At 36.9% G+C, this 25,669-nt stretch overlaps 1 protein-coding gene across 2 annotated transcripts in view; it reads right to left on the reverse strand.

The window, feature by feature from the left end:
* The window catches only part of HDX (highly divergent homeobox), a 206,956-nt gene that overhangs the window by 112,406 nt on the left and 68,881 nt on the right, over positions 1 to 25,669 (reverse strand). Inside the window, exon 4 of one of the 2 annotated variants that reach the window (XM_026480141.4) lies at positions 5,641 to 5,694. The exons of the other annotated variant lie outside the window; for it this stretch is intronic. Coding sequence (XP_026335926.1) covers positions 5,641 to 5,694 — 54 coding nt within the window. The remainder of the gene's footprint in view (positions 1 to 5,640; positions 5,695 to 25,669) is intronic. 2 annotated transcript variants of the gene reach the window in all.

Below are 25,669 nucleotides of genomic sequence, written 5' to 3' on the forward strand. Positions count from 1 at the left end.
TCTTGAAAGCAGCTAGAGGGAAGAGATTCCTCGCATACAAAGGGAGGAACATCAGAATAACATCAGACCTGTCAACAGAGACCTGGCGAGCCAGAAAAAGCTGGCAAGACATATTCAGAGTAATAAGTGAGAAGAACATGCAGCCAGTGATTCTTTATCCAGCAAGGCTGTCATTCAGAATGGATGGAGAGACAAGGGCATTCCAAGACCAGCAGAAACTGAAAGAATATGTGACCACCGAGGCAGCTCTACAAGAAATATTAAGGGGGGGGTTCTAGAAAAGTAAAAAGACCCCAAAGATGATACAGAACAGAAATTTATAATCTATACAAACAAAGACTTCAAAGGCAACATGACAACATTAAAATCATATCTCTCAATAATCACTCTCAATGTGAATGGCCTAAATGCAACCATAAATTACACAGGGTTGCAGATTGAATAAAAAGACATGACCTATCCATATGTTGTGTACAAGAGACTCACTTTGAACCTAAAGATACATCCAGACTGAAAGTGAAGGGATGGAAAACCATTTTTCATGCCAATGGACCTCAAAAGAAAAAAGAAAGCTGGGGTAGCAATTCTCATATCATACAGATTAGATTTTAAACTAAAGACTGTACTGAGAGATACAGAAGGACACTATATTATTCTTAATGCTGTATCCAACAAGAGGATCTAACAATTATAAATATCTATGCCCCCAACAGGGGAGCAGCTAGATACACAAGCCAACTCTTAACCAGAATAAAGAGACATATGGATAATAATACGTCAATAGTAGGGGACCTCAACACTCCACTCCCAGCAATAGACACATCATCTAAGCAGAAAATCAACAAAGAAGCAAGAGCTTTGAATGACACACTGGAACAGATGGACCTCATAGATATATACAGAACACTCCACCTTAAAACAACAGAATACTCATTCTTTTCAAATGCACATGGAATTTTTTCCAGGATAAACCACATACTGGGTCGCAAAACAGGTCTCAGCCAATACCAAAAGATTGAGATTATTCCCTACATATTCTCAGACCACAATGCTTTGAACCTGGAACTCAATCACAAGAAAAAATTTGGAAGAAACTCAAACATTTGAAAACTAAGGACCATCCTGCTTAAGAATGTTTGGGTAAACCAGGAAATTGAAGAACTTAAGCAATTTATGGAAACTATGAGAACGAAAACACATCAGTCCAAAACCTATGGGGTACTGCAAAGGCAGTCCTAAGGGGGAAATACATAGACATCCAAGCTTCACTCAAAAGAACAGAAAAATATAAAATCAGGTCCTTATACTCACACCTTAAACAGCTGGAGATTGAACAGGCCTTAGCCAGGCACAGAAAGACAACTGATGAAGATTAGATCAAAGATCAATGAATTAGAAACAGGAACTATGGTAGAGCAGATGAACAAAACTAGAAGCTGGTTCTTTGAAAGAATTAATAAGATCAATAAGCCACTGGTCAGACTTATTCAAGAATAGTGAAAGGGCCCAAATTAATAAAATTATGAATGAGGGGAGAGATCACGACTAACACCAAGAAAATAGAAACAATTATTAGAAACTATTATCAGCAACTATATACCAATAAATAAAGCAACCTGGAATAAATGGATGCCTTCCTGGAAGCTATAAACTACCAAGACTGAAACAGGAAGAAATTGATAACCTAAATAGATGAATAAACAGTGAAGAGATTGAAGCAGTGATCAAAAACCTCCCAAAAAACAAGAGTCCAGGGCCTGATGGATTCCCTGGGGAATTCTACTAAACATTCAAAGAAGAAATAATACTATTCTACTGCAGCTGTTTCAAAAAATAGAAGAAGAAGGAAAACTTCCAAATGCCTTCTGTGAGGCCATATTACCTTTCTCCCAAAACCAGGCAAAGACCCCATCAAAAAGGAGAATTAGAGACCAATATCCCTAATGAGTATGGGTGCCAAAATTCTCAACAAGATCCGAGCAAATAGGATCCAACAGTACATTAAAAGGATTACCCATCACGACCAAGTGGGATTCATCCCTGGGATGCAAGGTGATTCAACATTCACAAATCGATCAGTGTGATAGATGACATCAACAAGAAAAGAGTCAAGAACCATATGATCCTCTCAGTTGGTGCAGAAAAAGCATTTGACAAAATACAGCATCCTTTCCTGATTAAAACCCTTCGGAGTATAGGGATAGAGGGTACATTCCTCAATTTCATAAAATCCATCTATGAAAAGCCTACAGCAAATATCATTCTCAATGGGGAAAAGCTGGAAACCTTTCCCTTAAGATCAGGAACACCACAAGGATGCTTATTGTTCAACGTAGTACTAGAAGTCTTAGCAACAGCAACCAAACAACAAAAAAGAATAAAAAGTATTCAAATTGGCAAAGAAGAAGTCCAAATCTCTGTCTTCGCAGATGACATGATACTTTATGTGGAAAACCCGAAAGACTCCATCCCCAAATTAAGAGAACTCATACAACAATTCAGTAATGTGCCAGGATACAAAACCAATGCTCAGAAATCAGTTGCATTTCTAGACACGAACAATGAGACCGAAGACAGAGAAATTAAGGAATCAATTCCATTTACAATAGCACCCAAAACCATAAGATATCTCGGAATAAACTTAACCAGAGAAGTAAAGGATCTGTATACTTTAGCAACTACAGAACACTGATGAAAGACATTGAAGAAGACAAAAAGGATGGAAAAGCATTCCATGCTCATGAATTGGAGGAATAAACATAGGTAAAATGTCTACACATTCAATGCCATCCCGATCAAAATACCAATGACATTTTTCAAAGTGCTGGAACAAGCAGTCCTAAAATTTGTGTGGAATCAGAAAAGACCCCGAATCGCCAAAGGAAATGTTGAAAAACAAACCTGGGGCATCACATTGCCAGATTTCAAGCTATACTACAAATAAGTGATCACCAAGACAGCATAGCATTGGCACAAAAACAGACACATAGAGCAGTGGAACAGAATAGAGACTCCAGAAATGGACCCTCAACTCTATGGTCAACTAATCTTTGACAACGCAGGAAAAAACATCCAGTGGAAAAAAGACAGTCTCTTCAATAAATGGTGCTGGGAAAATTGGAGCTATATACAGAAGAATGAAACTCTCTCAACCCATACACAAAAATAAACTCTAAATGGATGAACGACCTCAATGTGAGACAGGAATCCATCAAAATCATAGAGAACATAGGCCGTAGCCTCTTCAACATTGGCCACAGCAACTTCTTTCATGACACGTCTCCAAAGGCAAGGGGAACAAAAGCAAAAATGAACTTTTGGGACCTCATCAAGATAAAAAGCTTCTGCACACAATGGAAACAGTCAACTAAACAAAGAGGCAACACACGGAATGGGAGAAGATATTTGCAAATGACACGACAGATAAAAGGTGGGTGTCCAAGATCTATAAAGAACTTCTCAAACTCAATATCCAAGAAACAATCAAATCAAAAAATTGGCTGAAGATATGAACAGACGCTTTTCCAATGAAGACATACGAATGGCTAAGAGACACATGAAAAAATGTTCAACATCATTAGCCATCAGGGAAATTCAAATCAAAACCACATTGAGATACCACCTTACAAGGTGGCTAAAATTGACAAGGCGAGAAGCAACAAATGTTGGAGGGGATGTGGAGAAAGGGGAACCCTATTACACTGTTGGTTGCAATGCATGCTTGTACAGCCCCTCTAGAAAATAGTATGATGTTTCCTCAAGACTTTATAAATAGAGCTACCCTAGGACCCAGCAATTGCACTACTGGGTATTTACCTGATAGATACAGACGTGGTGAAAAGAAGGGGCACACGCACCCCAATGTTCATAGCAGCAATGTTCACAATAGCCAAACTGTGGAAGGGGCTGAGATGTCCTTCAATAGATGATTGAATAAAGATGTGGTTCAGTACAGCCACTTTGGAAAACAGTGTGGAGGTCCCTTAAGAAGTTAAAAATAGAGCTACACTATGATCCAGCAATTGCACTACTGGGTATTTACCCCAAAGATACAGACGTAGTGAAGAGAAGGGTCATATGCACCCCAATGTTCATAGCAGCATTGTCCGCAATATCTAAATTGTGGAAGGAGCGGAGATGCCCTTCAACAGGTGACTGGATTAAGAAGATGTGGTCCATATATAAAATGGAATATCACTCAGCCATCAGAAAGAATGATTACCCAACATTTGCAGCAACATGGACGGGACTGGAGGAGATTATGCTAAGTGAAATAAGTCAAGCAGAATAAGACAACTATCATTTGGTTTCACTCATTTATGGAACATAAAAAATAGTAGGAAGATAGGTAGGAGAAGGAAGGGAAGAATGAAGGGTGCGGTAAACAGAAGGGGGAATGAACCATGAGAGACTATGGACTCTGGGAAACAAACTGAGGGATTCAGAGGGGAGAGGGGTGGGGGATTGGGATAGGCCAGTCATGGGTATTAAGGAGGGCACATACTGCATGGAGCAGTGGGTGTTATACGCAAATAATGAATCACGGAACACTACAACAAAAACTAAGGACGTACTGTATGGTGACTAACATAACATAATAAAAATTATTATTAAAAAAATAAAAAAAGAAGGTGTGGTTCATATATACAATGGAATATTAGTCAGCCATCAGGAAAGATGAATATCTACCATTTACATTGACATGGATGGAACTGGAGGAAAACTGTAAGTGAAATTAGTCAGTCAGAAAGACAATTATCATATGATTTCACTCTATGTGGAACAAAGGAATATTGCAGAGGACAATAGGGGAAGGGGAGGAAAACTGAATGGGAAGAAATTAGAAAGGGAGACAAACCATATGAGACTCTTGACTCTGGGAAACAAACAGGGTTGCAGAAAGGGAGGGGGATGGGGGGTTGGATAACTGGGTGATGGGCATTAAGGAGGGTAGGTGATGTGATGAGCGCTGGGTGTTATAGGCAACTAATGCATCGTTGAACATTATACCAAAAACTAATCATGTACTATACGTTGGATAATTGAATCTAAACAAAAAAACATATTGTGTGTAAAGCCTTTTACAACCATAAAAAATAAATACCGAAATGCACTAATAATAAATAGTAACGTGAATTTCTTAATTTTGATTGAGATATTTGTATCAATCATGACTCAATTATATGATCAAATTAACTGGGATAATTAGATGTAAAAACATTATGGTATTTTATTATCTTTTCATTGAAGTATAATTAATGTGCAGTGTTATATTAGTTTCAGGTGTATGACATAATGTTTCAACAATTCTATACATTACTCAATGTTCATTATGGTGAAAGTACTTCTTAATCCCCTCTATCTATTTTACCTATCCTATTAATTAACACTGAGTGCTTTTTAAAGCTCCAAAAACCTGCTCAAAGATTAAATGGTGTACTGATTGCTACATTTTATTTAAGGTTATATTGATAATATATATAAATATTATGATCTCAGACTATGTCTTTTGAGATAATGCAGTCTTACTGAGGTTCAATTTTGCCAACTTTCCAAATATCATGACAATTTTCTCAATGGTTTCTTATTAACAATACAGGGGAAAATCCCACTTACTGCTTTAAATGAAAGATTACTTACTGCTCTTTTTCTAGAACACCCTGTAATCCAAGGCACAGTAAGGTTTCCTGAAATCTGTGGAAATAACAAATGGAATTTCAGTAAGGTATGCATTGACACTACTTGGAATAATGATCAACAGCAAAAAATTCATACAAGATGTCAAGATAGTTCTGCACTTAGAGCGTATCCCCCACATGGACAATGTCATTTCCTTATTGAACACAACAGATTTAAAGGGCCTTCCTTTAGAAGTGGTGCAGTTCTCCTGGAAATTCAAGAAAATTTCTAGGGCATTGTTGGGGCCTGGAAGTATGGTTTAAAATTCTGTGGACAAGGAAATTTTTATAGGGGAGCCTGGGTGGCTCAGTCGGTTAAGCATCTGCCTTCAGTTCAGGACATAATCTTGGGGTCCCGGGATCAAGCCCTGCTTTGGGCTCCCTGCTTCTCCCTCTCCTCTCCCTCTGCCCCTCCACCCCTGGTTGTGCTCTCTCTGAAAAGAATAATTTAAAGTCTTGAAAAAAGATAATTTTTATAGTAAAATTTCAGGACTCTGTAGAATACATAAGTTACAATAACTAACTTATTAACTAAAGTCATCAGGCTATATATTAGTTCTCTAGACTTAGCCTACATAACTGCAATTTCCTTTTTAAGTAGAAACTAAGATAAATAGCCAGCCAAACCTAATTACTGCAGCATTGGCCCACAAGGAGATAAATGCTACTCCAGTTGGATTTTGGGGACTGTTTACAGAGACCAAGGTAGTCCTGTGAGCTACAGTACAGGGTAGCCTAAATGTAACCATACCTTTTCCTGGGATTCACAAGTTTTGGGGAAGACTCCAAATTGTCCTCTTGCCCTCTCATTCCCTCCCAAACACATACCTCCTGAGAGACGGACAAGTCAAATCAGCCTTGCTAAATGGTGATGCTGAGAATATGGCATTCAATTGAACTTTTATTGTTTTTGATAAAATTACATTTAGTGATGACCTATGAATTAGTATTATGCTACTGATAAGAAGCGATAACCAAACATTCAATGAAAATAGTAAAGTAATATACTTAGTTATCCAAACTTCAGGTAAATTATTAGTGCCCCTGGCCACTGGATCTGAAATTTTGAGTTCAAAATATACCACTATACTAGTGATAGGCTAAGAAAAATTAATGATATAAACAGCAAAAAATACTTTTAAGGGAAGAAAATAAAAATAATTTTACTTGAGTTAAAATCCCATTACAGTAACATGGCAACAAACTGCAATGCTTGAGGATCATGAAAAGTTTGAGTAATTGATTCTTAAAATGGCAAATAAATAAATAAATATAAAATGGTAAACTGAGTGATTATGAAATTTCTATGGAAAAAATTCTTCAAAACGTATCCTTTCTATGCCTTCCATCAGTACTTGGTATGTTTGTAATGTAAATTGGTTGCTAGCTCAATGAAGGAGGTAAGACTACTACAATAATCACATAATGTATTCTTGAAAAAAGAGAGATATCCAACTATTTTTGATTATCTGTGCATGTGCTTCTACCTGTTAGGATAATTTAAAACTGGCTATATAAAGTTGCTAAAGAAAACATGTTAAACCAAGCAAATCACAACTCCCCCCCTTAAAGCAGTAAGTACTAAAAAGTTGTATGTGAAATAAAAAAGGATACATACAATATACATGGTAATTGAATGTCTTTAAAATTGGGCATTATACATTCTAAGAATATAAAATTGGTTTTCTGGGGTGCCTGGGTGATGTAGCTGGTTAAGTGTCTGACTCTTGATTTTGGCTCAGGTCTTGATCTCTGGGTCATGGAATTGAGCCCCATGTCAGGCTGCTTGAGATTCTCTCCCTGTGCCCCCCACTCAAGCTCACTCTCTCTCTTAAAATTAATTAATTAATTAATTAATTAATTCAATGTGGTTTTCTGCTTAAGTCAGTTGTATGTAACCAAGAAAGTAGAAAACTCCTATAAGCACATTCACATACAAATATTATCAATTCCATGTGCACTGGGAAGAGATGAAGTTTCACATTTTTGTTTTATAATTCTGTGACACCAGTTACATAATACTCAGATGCTATATTCAAATACCTTCTCCTGTTTACTTCAAATCTTTTTTCAGTTCCTTATGTTTCTGGTAAAACTCAGGAAAGCCAACCATAGCAGCTAAACTTGTATGTTTTTTTGAATAATACTGTATAAACATATTCAAATTTGGGAAGTTTTGTTTGGTCAATAGTGATGACTTGGTTTCTCCCTCACCAGAAGCTATAAAATAGTATTTCAAATGAGCAGCATAATATACTTATCATTTAAATGATATTTAAATTCCAAACATTTTTCAACACCCTGGTTTGGAAAACTGCAAAATTAATTGACAAAGAGACAAGACTGATTTAACAAATACATTCGAACTTGAACATCCAAATGAGTACTGTATGTTTCAAAGTAGAAATCTTGGGAAGTTATAAAGTCATTACAATGATGTTGCCATTGTTGAAAACATTTTGGGAACTTTTCTTTTGGAGTTGGCAATTCATAACACCCAGATACTCTGTCTCATTATCTCATATTCCCTTTGTTTTAACTGAAAATATAAAAGCCCAAATTGAGCACCAATATTATTCACTAAGTGTAACTCAGAATAAATTCTATTTTCCAAAATCAAATTCTCCCTCAAATGATGAAGATTTGCTACCAATAAAAGCATTTAAAAAAATCTCACAGGCCCTTAAAGCAATTGTAGAAGAACTTCAATAACTTGACAGATTAAACATTATTGAAATAAGTATAAATAACTTTCCAAAGTAACTAATTGAATTCTGTTCAAATATTTATCAGGCATCTCTTCTAAAGTAGCTGCTGTTTTAGGTGTCATAGGAAATAAAAAAAAAGATGTGTAAAACATAATTTCCTGGAGGGCAAGAATTATTATATGAGAGGGAAAGATAAGAAAGGAACACGAATGACTTTAATGTAAGAATACTATGATAAGTGTCATAAGAAAAGTACAACAAATGAAATGCAATAGGAGTTCAAGTTACAGCAAAATTACATCAAACTTGAGAATTTATATCTCAGCTGAATCTTGAAAAAAATGAGCAGAATTTTTATGGAAATAACAAAGAGCATTCCAGGGGGAAAGAATGGCATGAGCACAGTGGAATAAAAGGATAAGATGTGTCTGGGAATGGTTAGTTCAACTAGAACTCAAAATGGAATTGGGGTTACTTTGTGGAGGCCATGAATACCAAAGTATACTTACATCTAATTCAGTAGAAAATAGGGAACCATTGAAAGTTTTTAAGCAAATGAGTTGTACAGTCAGAATGTATTTTTATACATTAAAATGATGGATTTGACTCAATGTGTACAGTAAATTGAGTAAGTGTGGAAACTTATTTTTATTTTTGTATGGAAACTTCCAATAGTTTAGGCAAGAGGCAATCCAGGCTTGGAACAAAGTTAAGGAAGGTAGTAATTGAGAAGTGGAATATAAAACACACTTCAAAAGATAGGTCTTGTGCATAAGATTGAAGAGAACTAGACAGTCTGGAAATTACTGGAATAGTTTTTTATGGCCCTCATAAAACTGCTTCTCCAAATGGCTGGCCTACTCAAACAAATAGAGAGTTGGAGAGTCACAATTTTGGATGTGAATGCAAGGAAGTGCCTAATGTTGGAAATCTGCTTCTCATGGCTGAAAGTGGATACACTGAAGGAGTACTACAGTTATTTGAATGTAAACTGGAGTCACATCATATGGAGAGTTAAGGTTTGTGAAACCAACTATAACATACATACTTTTCTCATGGAAAATTATATTTAACATAGGTACTACATATCAGAATATTGATTATATATTATTTGTATATATATATATTACTGTACATAATTATACATTCACAGGAAGGCATGTATATAGTTACTTTTATAGATGATTTAAGAGATTTTTTAAGCAATTTTTACTACGTTTTATTTTATGAAATTTAGACCCTACATATGACTCTGCTGAATATTTCTGCTAGACTGTGAGATTCTTAAGGGCAAGGTATCACACTTAAAATGATTTAGTCTAATTATTTGTATATAGTCACACATGAATATATAAAAGAAAAGCATTTATTTTATTTTAAAAATCTTTCTGTTATAAAGACAATTCTAAGGGCCCCTGGGTGGCTCAGTCAGTTAAGCATCCAAATCTTGATTTCGGCTCAGGTCATGATCTCAGGGTTGTGAGATCAAGTGCTGCATCAGGTTCCATGAGCCTGCTTCAGATTCTCTCTCCTTCTCCCTCTACCCCATCTCCCTCTCTCTCCTTCTTTCTCTAAAAAAGAAAAGAAGACAATTCTACACATATGCTGGATATTCTATTTAAAAATGGATGAACTGAAATAATCAGACAATAACCATTATCTATCAGCAAACTTTAGCAGTAATAGATTCATAAACCAATATTTTAGCTTTCCATCAGTTGTTTTGATATCAGTTGAACAATAAAACCTATCAATCATTCTGCTTTAATCAGCAAAGCTTCCTAGATGTTTTTAAATTATAAGGTACAGAATGTAGAAGACACTGCTAGGCATGTGGTAGGCAATCAGTAAATATATGCTGATTGATTGACTGAATTAACATGTACCATCACTATACACTTGCTTCACTTGCTGAAATTCAACAAAAGGCCAAGAGTAGAAATTTACTAAGACCATTACATGGGGGTAAGCGGTTGGGAGGAGGGAAAAACTAGCTTCCGATAGAGAACAATGTGTTCTGGAGCAAAGAAGAAAAGATTTACTGGCTTATTTAAAAATACTTCCCCCTCGGGGCGCCTGGGTGGCACAGCGGTTAAGCGTCTGCCTTTGGCTCAGAGCGTGATCCCGGCGTTATGGGATCAAGCCCCACATCAGGCTCTTCCGCTATGAGCCTGCTCCTTCCTCTCCCACTCCCCCTGCTTGTGTTCCCTCTCTCACTGGCTGTCTCTATCTCTGTCAAATAAATAAATAAAATCTTTAAAAAATAATACTTCCCCCCTCATCTCTCTACCAAGTCAGGAAAAGTTTTCAGAAATAAAATAAGCTTTACAAATTGAAATTCCCATACTACAACTTTTGCCCAAGCAACTAACACCTTATTTAAGCATACGAATTTATCTTCTTTTAAGTGATAAAAATTTTGTGTTTGGAAAATATTACCATCCTGAAAATTTCTTGCAATCAAAAACCAAGATGCTTTTTGGGATTTCTTTTCTTTTTCTTACATAATTTCAGTAAATTTCATAAAAGACAAGAGACTGAAATCAGGGAAACTCAAATTCCAAGATGTTTCAATGAAATTATAAAAAGTACTCAGACATAACATAACTAATGATTTCACCATACGGATTTGAGAGATACTGTTTGTGAAAAAAATGGAAGGATACTAAGAAAATAATATAAATTAATATGTGGAATGATTATTTCTGATTCAATGGCCCTGGGGAGTATACATTTACAAATCTGGATACCCTGAAATTATACTCTAAGATATTTTAAAATATTATCTTAATTTTACTCATATGAAAAGAAATTTTATAAATAATAAAAAATGTAAATTCTTTATGAACTTCAGAAAATAGTCAAATGGTAGCTTTATGTTTTAAATATACAACTGAAATGAAATGTTTTATTACAGGTATATTCAGAGACCAGTTCCTTAAACAACAGGAAAAGATTTATAGCTCTTATTAAGCTACAATCCTTGCTAGGCTGGACCAGCGTTCTTAATATGAATCACAGTTCCAAGTCTTTGCTTTGCACATGGTTCCTTGTTAAACCAAAAGATAAGCATGTAAAATAAATCAAATACTCTGGATGTCCTTTGCAATAACACTATATGGACTGCTACATTCACCCTGTAATTTAAAAAACAAATGACAGAGAGATGCCAGCAAGATAAAGAGCTAAACAGTTCCAGTCTCATCCCCTATGGAAATACTAAAAACTAGAGACTGACAAGAATAACATTATGGTAGCTTTAGAAATCAAAGATCTACAGCAATCAGGCAAAAGCCCAATCAAAAAAATTCCACACTGTAAATGGTAGGAAGTTTCATGGCATTTTTTACTTGATCTTATACTCCCCTCTGGTGCAGCATTATGTAGCTCAGGGAAAGTGCTGGCCTGGTCTCCAGTTCTCTTATGTGAAGCAGAGAATGGATCAGACTGAATTTACAGCATTCTAATCTGGATTTGGGCTGCCTGAGTGATTAATCTCTTAAACACCTAACCTGGAGCTCAGATAGCTAAAAGTGGCATGAATCACATCTCAGCCTAGGGGAAATAGCAGGACGCAGCCAGCAAGACTCAAGAAAACTGCAAGGCCACCACAGACCTGCATATATCTGCAGAAAAAGATTATCGATTGAGGGATACAATGGACCAACCAAGAGCTCCAGGAGAAGCAGAAGTGATACTCTCTGAGAAATTAAGACCTTTAATAAGATAATCAGTAAAAAGCATGCACATGGGACCAGGGGAAACACATGCAAAGGAAAAAGTATGCAAAGACCTTAAGCCTTTATACCAGGCAAATTAGTGAAGGTCTTGAACTGCAAAGACCTAGACTGCAAGGACTGGAAGACTGTTGTTTTTCAAATGCTCAGTTAAAAAAAATCACAATATACAGAATGAAACAGGAAGACATTGCCCATTCAAAGGAAAAACTCTCAAGAATATATCCCTGAAAAAAATGACATCAGACTTACTAGACAAATATGTTAAAACAACTATCTTAAATATGTTCAAAGAGCTAAAGGAAAACATGGACAAAGAACTAAGGGAAAACAGGAAGAACATATATGAACAAAATGATAATACTGTCAAAGAGATAGAAATTATAAAAAGAACCAAACAGGAACTTTGGAAATGACAAGTGCAATAATTGAATTGAAAAATTAACTGAAAGAGTTTAACAGAAGATGGGAAGAGGTAGGAGAATTAGTGGAGTTGCAGGAAAGTATTTTATATTATCAAGTTTGAGGACCAAAAAGTAAAAAGAATGAAAAAAGGTAAACAGTGTCTAAGAAACGTATGGGACATTAACAAGCAGACCAATTTGTGCATTATAGAAGTCCTGAAAGGAGGAGAAAAAGGGAAAGAGGCAGAGAAATGGCTTGAATAAATAATAGCTGAAAACTTCCCAAATCTGAGGAAAGTCATTGACATACAAATCCACGAAGCTCAACAAACTCTAACTAGGATAAATTCAAAGAGATTCACATGGAGAAACATTATAATCAAACTATCAAAAAACACATACAAGGAAAGAATCTTGAAAGCAGCAAAAGTGACTCATTACACACAGGGGCTCACAACAACCAGCACTCAGATATGGGCAGCCCAAATTCCTAACTGCATGCCCAAGTAGTAGGCCCACCCAGTGGTATGTCTTATCTGCAGAGCCAACATGGTTGTGCAGTCTGACCAGGGAACTTGGCAAGGTATAGGTCTGCCTTGTTTGGGTCCTCAAATGAAGAGCTTTCCAGCTCTGCAGCCTCATCTGCCCTAAGGTTGCTAAGTCATAGCCAACCTACTGCTGAGTGTAGCTCCTAGCCATTCATAACCAGAAAGGCTAGCCAGAATGCCTGGAAGCAGCTGCATAACTCAGCAGCACTAAATCAGAGTGTGGGAGGTAAAGTTGATAATCCACAGAACATAGCCAGTGGCACTGTTCAACTAATGAAGTGGGTCAACTTGAATCAAGACCATAAATAAAAAGAGCTTTTCCCAGCTTGGAGTCAGTTTACCTGTTCTGCCCAGATAGGGGAGTTAATTCATAATCCCCCTCATCAATGAGCTTAGCTCCAAACCCCTCTGGACCAGACACTCTGACGGGGAATACATGGGAGGCTGCTTGGGGGTGGCTATTCTGTTTACTCAGGGGGGTGCTACTTCCTACCATACACACTGCTAAGTGTAGCTCCCAGTACCACATGACAAGAAAGCCTGGCTGAAACACCTGGAGAGCTTCATAGCCCAGCAATGCTTGTGTGGAGAATCTGGCAGGAAAACTGATTATCCACAGAGCAAACCCAGTGCCCCACTAAGCCAGGTAACTTGGCATGGTTTGACTTGAGTCAAGACCAAAACAAAGAGCCTTTCTAGCCTTGAAAATGGTTTTCCTGCTCCACCCAGGAAGACAAATGAATTTGTACCCCTTCCCATTGTTGAATACAGCCTTCTGTCTAACCAACCAGGGAACCTAACAAGAGCACATGGAAAGTTGCACAGCTCATCCAACAGCCCTGCTTACATTGAATCTTAAACAGAAAGCAGAACCCATGGAAAATTGGTGGCCCTATCTGTCCAAGGAATTCAGTACATAGTCTTGCCTGATTTAAATCCCCAAACAAGGAGATATGAAGAACCTGGGGCCTGTTCTATCACACTGAACAATTCCAAAGCACCAACTATTACTGAGTATAGTACCCAGACTTAACTATTTAAGAAGCCTATCCAGGGAACCCAGGTAATTTTGGAACACAACCTAAGAGATAACGTGACTTGCTTGTGCAGAGAAGCAAAAGAGAAGCCCTGTCCAGCTGTTCTCAGCCAGAGGAAACCCAATAAAACTCAGAGCTCAGTCAGTGACCTTGACCCAAACCAAATTGTGATAAGTTCTGCCTTCCCAAGGACATTACCAGCACACATATTCAGAAACCCGGTGTGAGAGGACTGGTGAAGAACTGTCTCTTCCAAAGAGAATGTGTAAAGTCTAGAAGAAGAGACTGTTTACTCAAATGTCCAGGCACTAAAGTAAACAATCAAGGATCATGAAAAATCAGGTCAGCATGACACCACCATAGGAAACTAATAAAATTTCAATAACTGCCCCTAAAGCAGTTCTATGAACTGCTAGATCTATGACAGTTAAAAAAAGAATTAAAACAATCCCCTTTTAAAAAGTGAACTAGTAGACTTATAAGAACACAAAGACACACAATTAAATGAAATTAGAGAAACATTGCATGAAAAGAAAGAGAGCTTCAACAAAGAAATAGAAACCACTGAAAACAAAAACAGCAACAACCAGAAAGCCTAGATCTGAAAAATACAATGATTGAACTCAAGAATTCAATGGAGAGCTTCAAAACCAGGCTCTGTCATGCAGAACAAAGAATCAGAGACCTACAACACAGACCATTTGAAATTACACAGTTAGAAGAGCAAAAAGAAGAAAAGAATGAAAAAGAGGGAAGAAAGCTGATGAAATTTATGGGACATGATAAAAAAAAAAAAACAATATCCACATTATCAGAATGCCAGAAGAAGAAGAGAAAGAGAATAGGACAGAAAGCATATCTGAAGGAATAATGCCTGAAAACTTCACAAACGTGGGAAGAAAAATGAATATCCATATCCATGGGGCCCAAAGAACCCCAAATAGTTTAAACCTGAGCAGGGCTATACTGAGATACATTATAACTAAATTGTCAAAAGTCAAAGACAAAGAAAGATTTTGAAAGTAGCAAGAGAGAAGAAAGAAGTTACATACAAGGGAACTCTTACAAGATTATAAGCAGATTCCTCAACAGAAACTTTTCAGGCCAGAAGATCATGGAATGATACAATCAAAATATTGAGGAAAAACAAAAACAAAAAACAACTTGGGCGCCTGGGTGGCTCAGTCACTTAAGCATCTGACTCTTAGTTTCAGCTCAGGTAATGATTTCATGGATCATGAGATTGAGCCCTGTGTTGGGCTCTGTGCTCAGTGGGAGTCTGCTTGAAGATTTTCTCCCTCTGCCCCTCCTTTCATTCATGCACTCCCTCTGTCACTTTCACTCTCTCTCAAATAAGTGAATCTTTAGAAAAAGAAAAGAAAAGAAAAAAGAACTGTCAACCAAGAATCCTTACCCAGCAAAATGTCCTTCAGAAATATTTTCTTGGGTAAACAGAAGCTGAAGTTCACCACACAAAACCTGCCTTACAAGAAATGCAAAAGGGAAATCTACTAATGAAATTAAAAAGATGCTAACTAACACCATAAAAACACTTAAAGGTAGAATAAAACTCCCTGGTAATTGTAAATATACAGTCTAAGTTAGATTCTATAATATGGAAGTGGGGGTGTATAATTTGCTTATACCTATACTTTAAAAGTTAAAACACATAGTAAAAAAAATAACTGTAAGTAACAAAATGTGTTATTGTAACATATTGTAAATATGTAAACTGCAACATCTATAACCTAAAATATGGGGGGGATAAAAGTAAAAGAAACAGAATGGCTCAATGGATGAAAAAACATGATCTAGTAATATGCTGCCTACAAAAGACTCACTTTAGCCTTAAAGACATACACAGAGTGACAGTGAAGAGACAGAAAAATATTTCAAAAACACTGTAAAAGAAAGAAAGAATATTTATAATTACATCAGACAAATTAGACTACACTAAAAAGGGTAAAAAGAGACAAAGGAGGTCATTATACAATGATAAGGGGGTCTAATCCACCAATGCAATATCAAAATTGTAAATGTTTATGTGTCCAACATCAGAGGACCTAAATATATAAAGTAAGAATTAAAAGAGGTAAAAGACAAACAGTAATACAGTCATGGTTGCTGACTTTACACTTTTTAAGTTTTTATTTAAACTCCAGTAAGATAACATACAGTGTAATATTAGTTTCCGATATACAGCTTAGTGATTCAACATTTAGATGCAACACTCAGAGCTCATCACAAGTGTACTTAATAGCCATCACTTATTTAACCCAACCTCCAACCACATCCCATCTAGTAATCATCAGTTTACTCTCTATAGTTAGTCTCTTTCTTGAAAAGGAACACTTTTACACTGTTGGTGGAAATGCAAACTGCTGCAGCCACTCTGAAAGAGTATAGAGGTTCCTCAAAGAGTTAAAAATAGAACTACCATATGACCCAGCAATTGCATTACTAGGAATTTAGTCAAAGGATACGAAAATACTGATTCAAAGGGGCCCATGTACCTCATTGTTTACAGCAGCACTATCATCAATAACCAAATTATGGAAAGAGCCCAAATGTCCATAAATTGATAAATGGATAAAGAAGATGTGATATATATATATGTGTGTGTGTGTGTATACAATGGAATATTAGCCATCAAAAAGAATGAAATCTTGTCATTTGAAGCAACATAGATGTAACTAGAGTATATTATGCTAAGCGAAATAAGTCAGTCAGAGAAAGACAAATATCATAAGATTTCAGTCACATGGGGAATTTAAGCAACAAAACGGATGGACATAGGGGAAGGGAGGAAAAAATTTAAAAAATAAGATAAAAATAGAGAGGAAGGCAAACCATAAAACAGACTCTCAACTATAGAGAACAAATTGAAGGTTGCTGGAGGAGAGGTGGGGGGTTGGGCTGAATGGGTGATGGGCATTAAGGAGGGCACTTGTTGGGATGAGCACTGGGTGTTATAATAAGTAATGAATCACTAAATTCTACTCTTAAAACCAATACTACACCATATGTTAACTAACTTGAATTAAAAAAAAACAACTCTGTTTCATGGTTTGCCTCTCCCCCTTTTCTCCCTATGATCATTTGTTTTGTTGTATATACCATATATATACCACTTCTTTATCCATGTATCAGTTGATGGACATTTGGGCCCTTTCCATAATTTGGCTATTGTTGATAATGCTGCTATAAACTTCAGGAGGCATGTATCATTTTGAATTAGTATTTTTGTAATCTTTGGGTAAATACCTTGTAATGCAATAACTGAACCATAAGGTAGCTCTATTTTTAAATTTTTGAGGAACCTCCATACTGTTTTCCAGAGTGGCTGCACTAATTTGCATTCCCACCAACAGTGTAAAAACAAGAAATTGAAAACACAACAGTCCAAAACCTTTGGGATACAGCAAACGTGTTCTTCAGAGGTAAGTATATAGCAATATAGGCCCACCTCAAGAAGCAAGAGAAATCTCAAATAACTGAACCTTACTACTAAAGGAGCTAGAAGAAAAACAACAAATTAAGCCTAAAGTGGGAGAAGGAGGGAAATAATAAAAGATAAGAGCAAAAATAAATGATATAGAAACTGAAAAACAGACAAGCTCAATGAAACAAGGAGCTGGTCCTTTGAAAAAATTGATGAAATTGGTAAACCCATAGGCAAAGTTGACAGAAAAAAGAAAGGACCCAAATAAATAAAATCAGTAATGAGCAAGGAGAAATAGCAAACAACACCACAGAAATACAAACAACTATAAGAGAATATTATTAAAAACTAATGGCAAAAAATTGGAAAACCTAGAAAAACGTGATAAATTCCTAGAAACATATAAACCACCAACACTGAAATAGGAAGAAATAGAAAACTTGAACAGACCAATAACCAGCAAAGAAATTCAATTAGGAATTGAAAATTTACCAACAAAAAAAAAAAGTCAGGGCCAGATAGCTTCACAAGTGAATTCTAGGAAATATTTAAATAAGAGTTAATACCTGTTCTCTAACTATTCCAAAAAATAGAATGGGAAGGAAACTTCCAAATTCATTCTATGAGGTCAGTGCTACCCTCATACCAAAACTGGATACATAAAGACTTCACTTAAAAAGAGAACAATAGGCCAATATCCCTGATGAACATGGACACAAAATTCTCAGTAAAATGCTACCATACCAAATCCAACAATACACTAAAATAATCATTCACCACAATCAGGTGGGATTTATTCCTGGGCTGCAAAGGGCAGTTCACTATTCACAAATCGGTCAACATGATACACCACATTAATAAAAGAAGTGATAGGAACTATAGGATCCTCTCAATAGATGTAGGAAAAACATTTGGCAAAGTACATCTATTCATGATAAGAACCCTCAACAAAATAGTACTGGAGAGAACGTACTCAACAAAATAAATTCCATATACAACAAACACACAGCTAATCTCATTCTCAATGCAGAAAAATTGAGAACTTTTTCTCTATTGTCAAGGATAAGACAGGGATGTACACTCTCATCACTGTAATTTAACATAATATTGGAAGTCGTAGCCACAGCAATCAGAAAATAGAAAGAAATAAAAGGCATCTAAATAGGCAAGGTGGAAATCAAACTTTCACTATTTGCAGGTGACATGATACTCTATACAGAAAACCCAAAACACTGCACCAAAAAATCACTACAACTGATACATGAATTCAGCAAAGTTTCAGGATACAAAATCAATGTACGTAATTCTATCGCATTTTTATACACCAATAATGAAGCAGCAGAAAGAGAAATCAAGGAATCAATCCCATTTACAATTGCACCAAAACAATAAGATACCTAGGAATAAGCCTATCCAAACAAGTAAAAGAACTGTACTCTGAAAAGTGTAAAACACTGATGAAAGACATTGAAGATGGCACAAAAAAATGGAAAAAAATTCCATGCACATGAATTGGAAAAACAAATATTGTTAAAAATGTCTATGCTACCCAAAGCAATCTACACATTCAATGCAATCCTTATCAAAATATCAACATCATTTTTCATAGAGCTAGAATAAACAATCCTCAAATTTGTATGGAATCAAAGAAGACTGAATAGCCAAAGCAACATTGAAAAAGAAAAGCAAAGGTAGAGGCATAACAATTACAGATTTCCAGCTGTATTACAAAGCTGTAGTCATCAAGAGACTATGGTCCTGGCTCAAAAGCAGACATACATCAGCGGAAAAGAATAGAAAACCCAGAAATGAACTCACAACTATATGGTTAATTAATCTTTGACAAAGCAGGAAAGAATATCCAATGGAAAAAAGACAGTATCTTCAACAAATGGGGCTGGGAAAATGACAGGAACATTCAGTAGAATGAAACTGGACCACTTACTTACACCATACACAAAAATAAATTCAAAATGGATGTAAGACCTAAATGTGAGACAGGAAACCATTAAAATCCTAGAGAAGAACCAGGCAATAACCTCTCTGACATCAGCAGTAACAACTTCTTACTAGTTATATCTCCTGAAACAACGGAAACAAATAAGTAACAACATAAGAAAGAACATGTCTTTGCAAGGATGTAGAAAAAGGGGAACACCCTTACACTGTACGTGGGCATGCTCTGTGGTGCAGCTACTCTGGAAGACGGTAAGGAGGTTCTTCAAAAAGTTAAAAGTAGAACTACCCTATGATTCTTCATATAATACTACTAGGTATTTACCCAAAAAATGCAAAAATACTAATTCAAAGGGAAATATGCATCCCGATGTCTATAGCAGCATTATCTATAATAGCCAAATTATAGAAATAGCCCAAATGACCATCAATTGAGGAATGCCTAAAGAAAAACTGGTATATGCATACAATGGACTATTACTCAGCCATTAAAAGGAATGGAATCTTGCTATTTGCAATGACATGAATGGAGTGACAGAGTATTATGATAAGCAAATAAGTCAGACAGAGGAAGACAAATCCCATATGATTTCACTCATGTGTGCAATTTAAGAAACAAAACAAACGAACACGGGGAGAAATAAAAAGTGAGACAAACTAAGAAACCAACTCTTAAGTATAGAGAACAAACTGATGGTTACTAGAGGGTAGGTGGGTGTGGGGATGTGTTAAACACGTGAGGTCAATTAAGGAGGGCAGTTGTGATGAATTACCTAATTGTACATCTAAAACTAATACTACACTGTAGGTTAACTCAGTAGAATGTAACTAAAAACTTGCCATATAATCATTTCAATAGAGGCAGAAAAGAGCATTTGACAAAGTAAAACATCCATTCATGATTTTTTAAAAAGTGGAGTTAGAGGGAACATATCACAACAAAATAAAGCCCATATAGGAAAAACCCACAGCTAATATCATTCTCATCTGGGGACTTTCATACTATACTCTTCTTGAGAGTATAGTTGATCATCTCAACTGGAAAGCAATAAAAAACAGAAGATTTGTACTACAATATAGATGAAATGGACCTAACAGAGCACTGTATTTGACAATAGCCCAACACACATTCTTCCTAAGTGCACATGGAACATTTTCCACATCAGGCCATATGTTAGGCCACAAAACATGTCTTAGTAAATTCAAAGAGACTGAAATAAAACCAAGTATCTTCTCTCACCACAATGGTATGAAACTGGAAATCAATAATAGGAGGAAAAGTGTAAGCTTATATATACATGGAAATTAAACAATACTCTCTTGAGGGGCGCCTGGGTGGCTTGGTTGTTAGGTGTCTGCCTTCGGCTCAGGGTGTGATCCCAGAGTCCTGGGATTGAGCCCCACATCAGGCTCCTCCACTGGGAGCCTGCTTCTTCGTCTCCCACTCCCCCTGCTTGTGTTACCTCTCTCGCTGGCTGGCTCTCTCTCTGTCAAATAAATAAGTAAAATCTTTTTAAAATTTTTTTAAAACAATACTCTTTTGAATCACCAATGGATCAAAGAAAAATTTAAAGGGAAAAAAATCATGAGACCAGCAAAAATGGAACTACAAGACTCTAACATATATAGGATGCAGCAAAGGCCATTTTGAAAACAACATTTATAGCAACAAATGCTTATATTACAAAATAAGAGATCCCACTTAATCTATTTCTATGCCTCAAGGAGTTAGAAAATGAACAAACTGAACCCAAAGGTAGCAGATGGAAGGAAATAATGAAAAGAATAGAAATAAATGGTATAGAAAACAGGAAAATCAGGAAAGATTAACAAACCTAAGAGTTTTGTGGGTTTTTTTAATGACAAAAAAAAATTTTTTTTAAGATTTTATTTATTGATTTGACAGAGAGAGAAACAGCCAGAGAGAGAGGGAACACAAGCCGGGGGAGTGGGAGAGGAAGAAGCAGGCTCCCAGAAGAGCAGGGAGCCCGATGCAGGGCTCGATTCCAGGATCCTGGGATCATGCACTGGGCCAAAGGCAGATGCTTAACGACTGAGCCACTCACAAATTTGACAAACCTTTACTTAGATTAAATACAGAAGTGAGAGTAAGGCCCCAAATTAACAAAATTATAAGTGAAAAATAAAACATACTACTGACACCACAGAAATGTGAAGGGTAATAAGAGACTACTATGAACAACTATACACTAACAAACTCAACAACTTAGAAGAAATAGAAAAATTCTTAGAGTCACACAACCTACCTAGACTCGATTAGGAATAAATGTAAAAGTTGAACGACCAATTACTCATAAGGAGATTGAATCTATATTCAAAAATCTCCCAACAACAACAACAAAATATCCCAAGACCAAATGATTTCACTGGTAACTTTAAGCAAACATTTAAAGAAGAATTAATGGCAATTCTTCTCAGAATCTTCTGAAAAGTCCAAGAGAAGGGAACACTCCAAAACTCATTTCATATGGGCAACATTGCCCTGATACCAAAGACAAAAAGGGAACTACCAGAAAAGAACACTACAAGCCAATACCCTGATAAATATAAATGCACAAATTCTCATTAAAATACTGGCAAACCAACAAGGATATGAAAAGATGCTTAACATTAGTAATAATTACAGAAATGTAAATCAAAACCACAATGAGGTATTGCCTCACACGGACTGTGGGGGCACTTAAAAAAAAACAGTTGTTAGGATGTGGAGAAACTGGAACTGTTGTGCCTTATTGGTGGGATGTAAAATGGTGTAACTGCTATGGGAAACATTATGGCAATTCCACAAAAAAATTAAAAATTGAAGTACTTTGTGATCCAGCAATCTAATCCCACTGCTTGGTTTATATCCAAAAGAATTAAAAGCAGGATCTTGAAGAGATATTTGCCTGATATATTCATTACAGAATTATTCACAATTAGCTAAGAAGAGAAGTAAACAAATTTCCATCTTTGGTTGAATGGATAAAGAAAATGTTGTTTATACGTACAATGTATATCTGTATACTATAGAGTCTCAAAAAAAGAAGGAAATCTTGCCACATTCTACCACATGGATGAAGATTGATAACTTTATGCTCTATGAAATAAACCAGTCACAAAAAGACAAATACTGTATGATTCCATTTATATGAAGAACCTAAAGTATTCAAACTCATAGAAACAAGAAGTACGATGGTGATTTCCAGGGGATAGTGGGAGGAGGAAATGGGGAATTTTAGTTCAATGGGTATAGAGTTTCAGTTTTTGAAGATGAAAAATTTCTAGAGACCTGATGCATAACAGTGTGAATAAAATTAACAATCTAGAACTGTACATGTAATAATAGGTAATATTATGAATATTATGTTATGTTTATACCACAATAAACAACAACACCAAAACACTACTAAAGCTCATTCAATAAGAAACAAACTGAGTAGTCCTATATTGAATAAATTAAAATTCCACACTGTTTTTTTTTTTCAGCTAGTCCCCTGAGTCAAGCTGGATAGGTACCAGACCATCCTGAAAACCCACGGAATCAGCCTGAGACTCAGGAAGATACATCTGGATCTCCACAAATGAACATCTCCAGCACTGAGTATTGAGGTACGAAGCAGGGAGCCATGAATCCACACACAGATATCGGAAGACAAACGGAAGGGAGAGGGAGCCGCCATGCTCGGGCGCCGGAAAGGGGTAGCCACCTGCACTGGGGAGCAGCAGGTCTCGCAAACGGGCACTCGCCAGAGAGCGGACTGAGACCGTGATCCTGGGTATGCGTGCGCGTCCAAACTAAAAACCAGAGCTCCAGAGTGCATGGGAATCACACTGAAACAGGGAGATTGGGAGCACACGGAGGCGACTGGCGTCTGGCAGTGTTACAAACACAAAGGACAGAGACGTGCTGGCCCTGGAAGTGAGGGATGGGATGCTGGCTGTGGGGTGCACAACCCGGGACGCTGCAGGCTTTTTAGCAGCACCAACAGAAACAGAGTTAAAGAGGCCAAGAGAGCTCTGTGGAGTGGACTAAAATCTCTCTGTGTTGAGACAGAGGTTATGATTTGGCCACTGCTGCTCTGACTCTCAGAAGAGCTACAGAAAACTGCCAGGGAAAGCCGCCAGAGAACAACAGAATGAAAATACCAGTTCACATTGTACCAATCCCCATCCCCCCTCCCAGGGGACAGGGTGACTCTACCCAAACAGGGTTGCCTGAATATCAGCGCAGCACGCACCTCCCCCAGAATGCAGGCTGAAAAATCAAGAAGCCCACATCCCTAAGGTCCCTATAAAACAAGTGCACACTGCCTGGGTCCTGGTCAATAATTTGGGCTCTAGGCAACCCCACAACCTCTCCTCATCAGAATGACAAGAAGGAAAAATTGCCCCCAGCAAAGAAAAGATAATGAGTCTGTGGCCTCTGCCACAGAACTGATGGATATGGATATAACCAAATTATCAGAAATGGAGTTCAGAGTAACAATGGTCAAAATGACATGTAGACTTGAAAAAAATATTAACGAAAATATTAACGAGAATATAGAATCTCTAAGGGCGGAAATGAGAGTGAATCTGGCAGAAATTAAAAATTCTATGAGCCAAATGCAGTCAAAACTAGAGGCTCTGACGGCCAGGGTGAATGAGGCAGAAGAACGTATCAGCGAATTGGAGGATGGGTTACTAGAAGAAAAAGCTAAAATAGAATCTGGACTAAAAAATCGACGCTCAGGAATGTAGGTTACGGGAGATTACTGACTCAATGAAACGTTCCAATGTCAGAATCATCGGCATCCCCGAGGGGATGGAGAAAAACAGAGGTCTAGAAGAGATATTTGAACAAATTGTAGCTGAAAACTTCCCTAATCTAACAAGGGAAACAAGCGTTCGTGTTCAAGAGGCAGAGAGGACCCCTCCCAAATTCAACCACGACAAACCTACACCCGTCACGTCATAGTGCATTTCGCAAATATTAGATCCAAGGATACAGTATTGAAAGCAGCCAGGGCAAAGAAAATTCTCATATACAAAGGCAAAAATATTAGGATTACGTCAGACCTGTCTACACAGACCTGGAATGAGAGAAAGGGGGGGGGGCATTTGTAAAGGTCTTTCAGAGAAAAACATGCAGCCAAGGATCCTTTACCCAGCAAGGCTGTCATTCAGAATTGATGGAGAAATAAAGACCTTCCAGAATCGCCAGTCATTGACCAATTTCGTAACCATGAAACCAGCCCTACAGGAGATATTAAGGGGGGTTCTATAAAAGTACAAAGGCCCCAAGAGTGATACAGAACAGAAAGTCACAATCGATAGAAACAAAGACTTTATAGGCAACATGACATCATTAAAATCATATCTCTCAATAATCACTCTCAATGTGAGTGGCCTAAATGCTCCAATAAAATGTCACAGGGTTGCAGATTGGAATAAAAAGACATGACCCGTCCATTTGCTGTCTACAAGAAACTCATTTTGAAACTAAAGATACATCCACACTGAAAGTGAAGGGATGGAAAACCATTTTTCATGCCAGTGGACCTCAAAAGAAAGCTGGGGTAGAAATTCTCATATCAGACAGATTAGATTTTAAACTAAAGACTGTACTTAGAGATACAGCAGGACACGATATTATTCTTAAAGGATGTATCCAACAAGTGGATATGACAATTATAAATATCTACGCCCACAACAGGGGAGCAGCAAGATACACAAGCCAACACTTAACCAGAATAAAGACACATATAGATAAAAATACGTTAATAGTAGGGGACCACAACACTCCACTATCAGCAATAGATAGATCACCTAAGCAGAAAATCAAGAAAGAAACAAGAGCTTTGAATGCTATCCTAGACCAGATGGACCTCATAGATATATATAGAACACTGCACTCCAGAACAACAGGACACTCATTCTTTTCGAATGCACATGGAACGTTCTCCAGAATAGATCATACGCTCGGTCACAAAACAGGTCTCAACCGATACCAAAAGACTGAAATTATACCCTGCATATTCTCAGAACACAATGCTTTGAAATTGGAGCTCAATCACAAGGAAAAATTTGGAAGAAACTCAAACACTTGGAAACTAAGAACCATTCTGCTCAAGAATGATTTGATAAACCAGGAAATCAAAAATCAATTTAAACAAT

Source organism: Ursus arctos, chromosome X (assembly GCF_023065955.2).
Source record: "Ursus arctos isolate Adak ecotype North America chromosome X, UrsArc2.0, whole genome shotgun sequence".
NCBI classification, from domain to species: Eukaryota; Metazoa; Chordata; class Mammalia; order Carnivora; family Ursidae; genus Ursus; species Ursus arctos.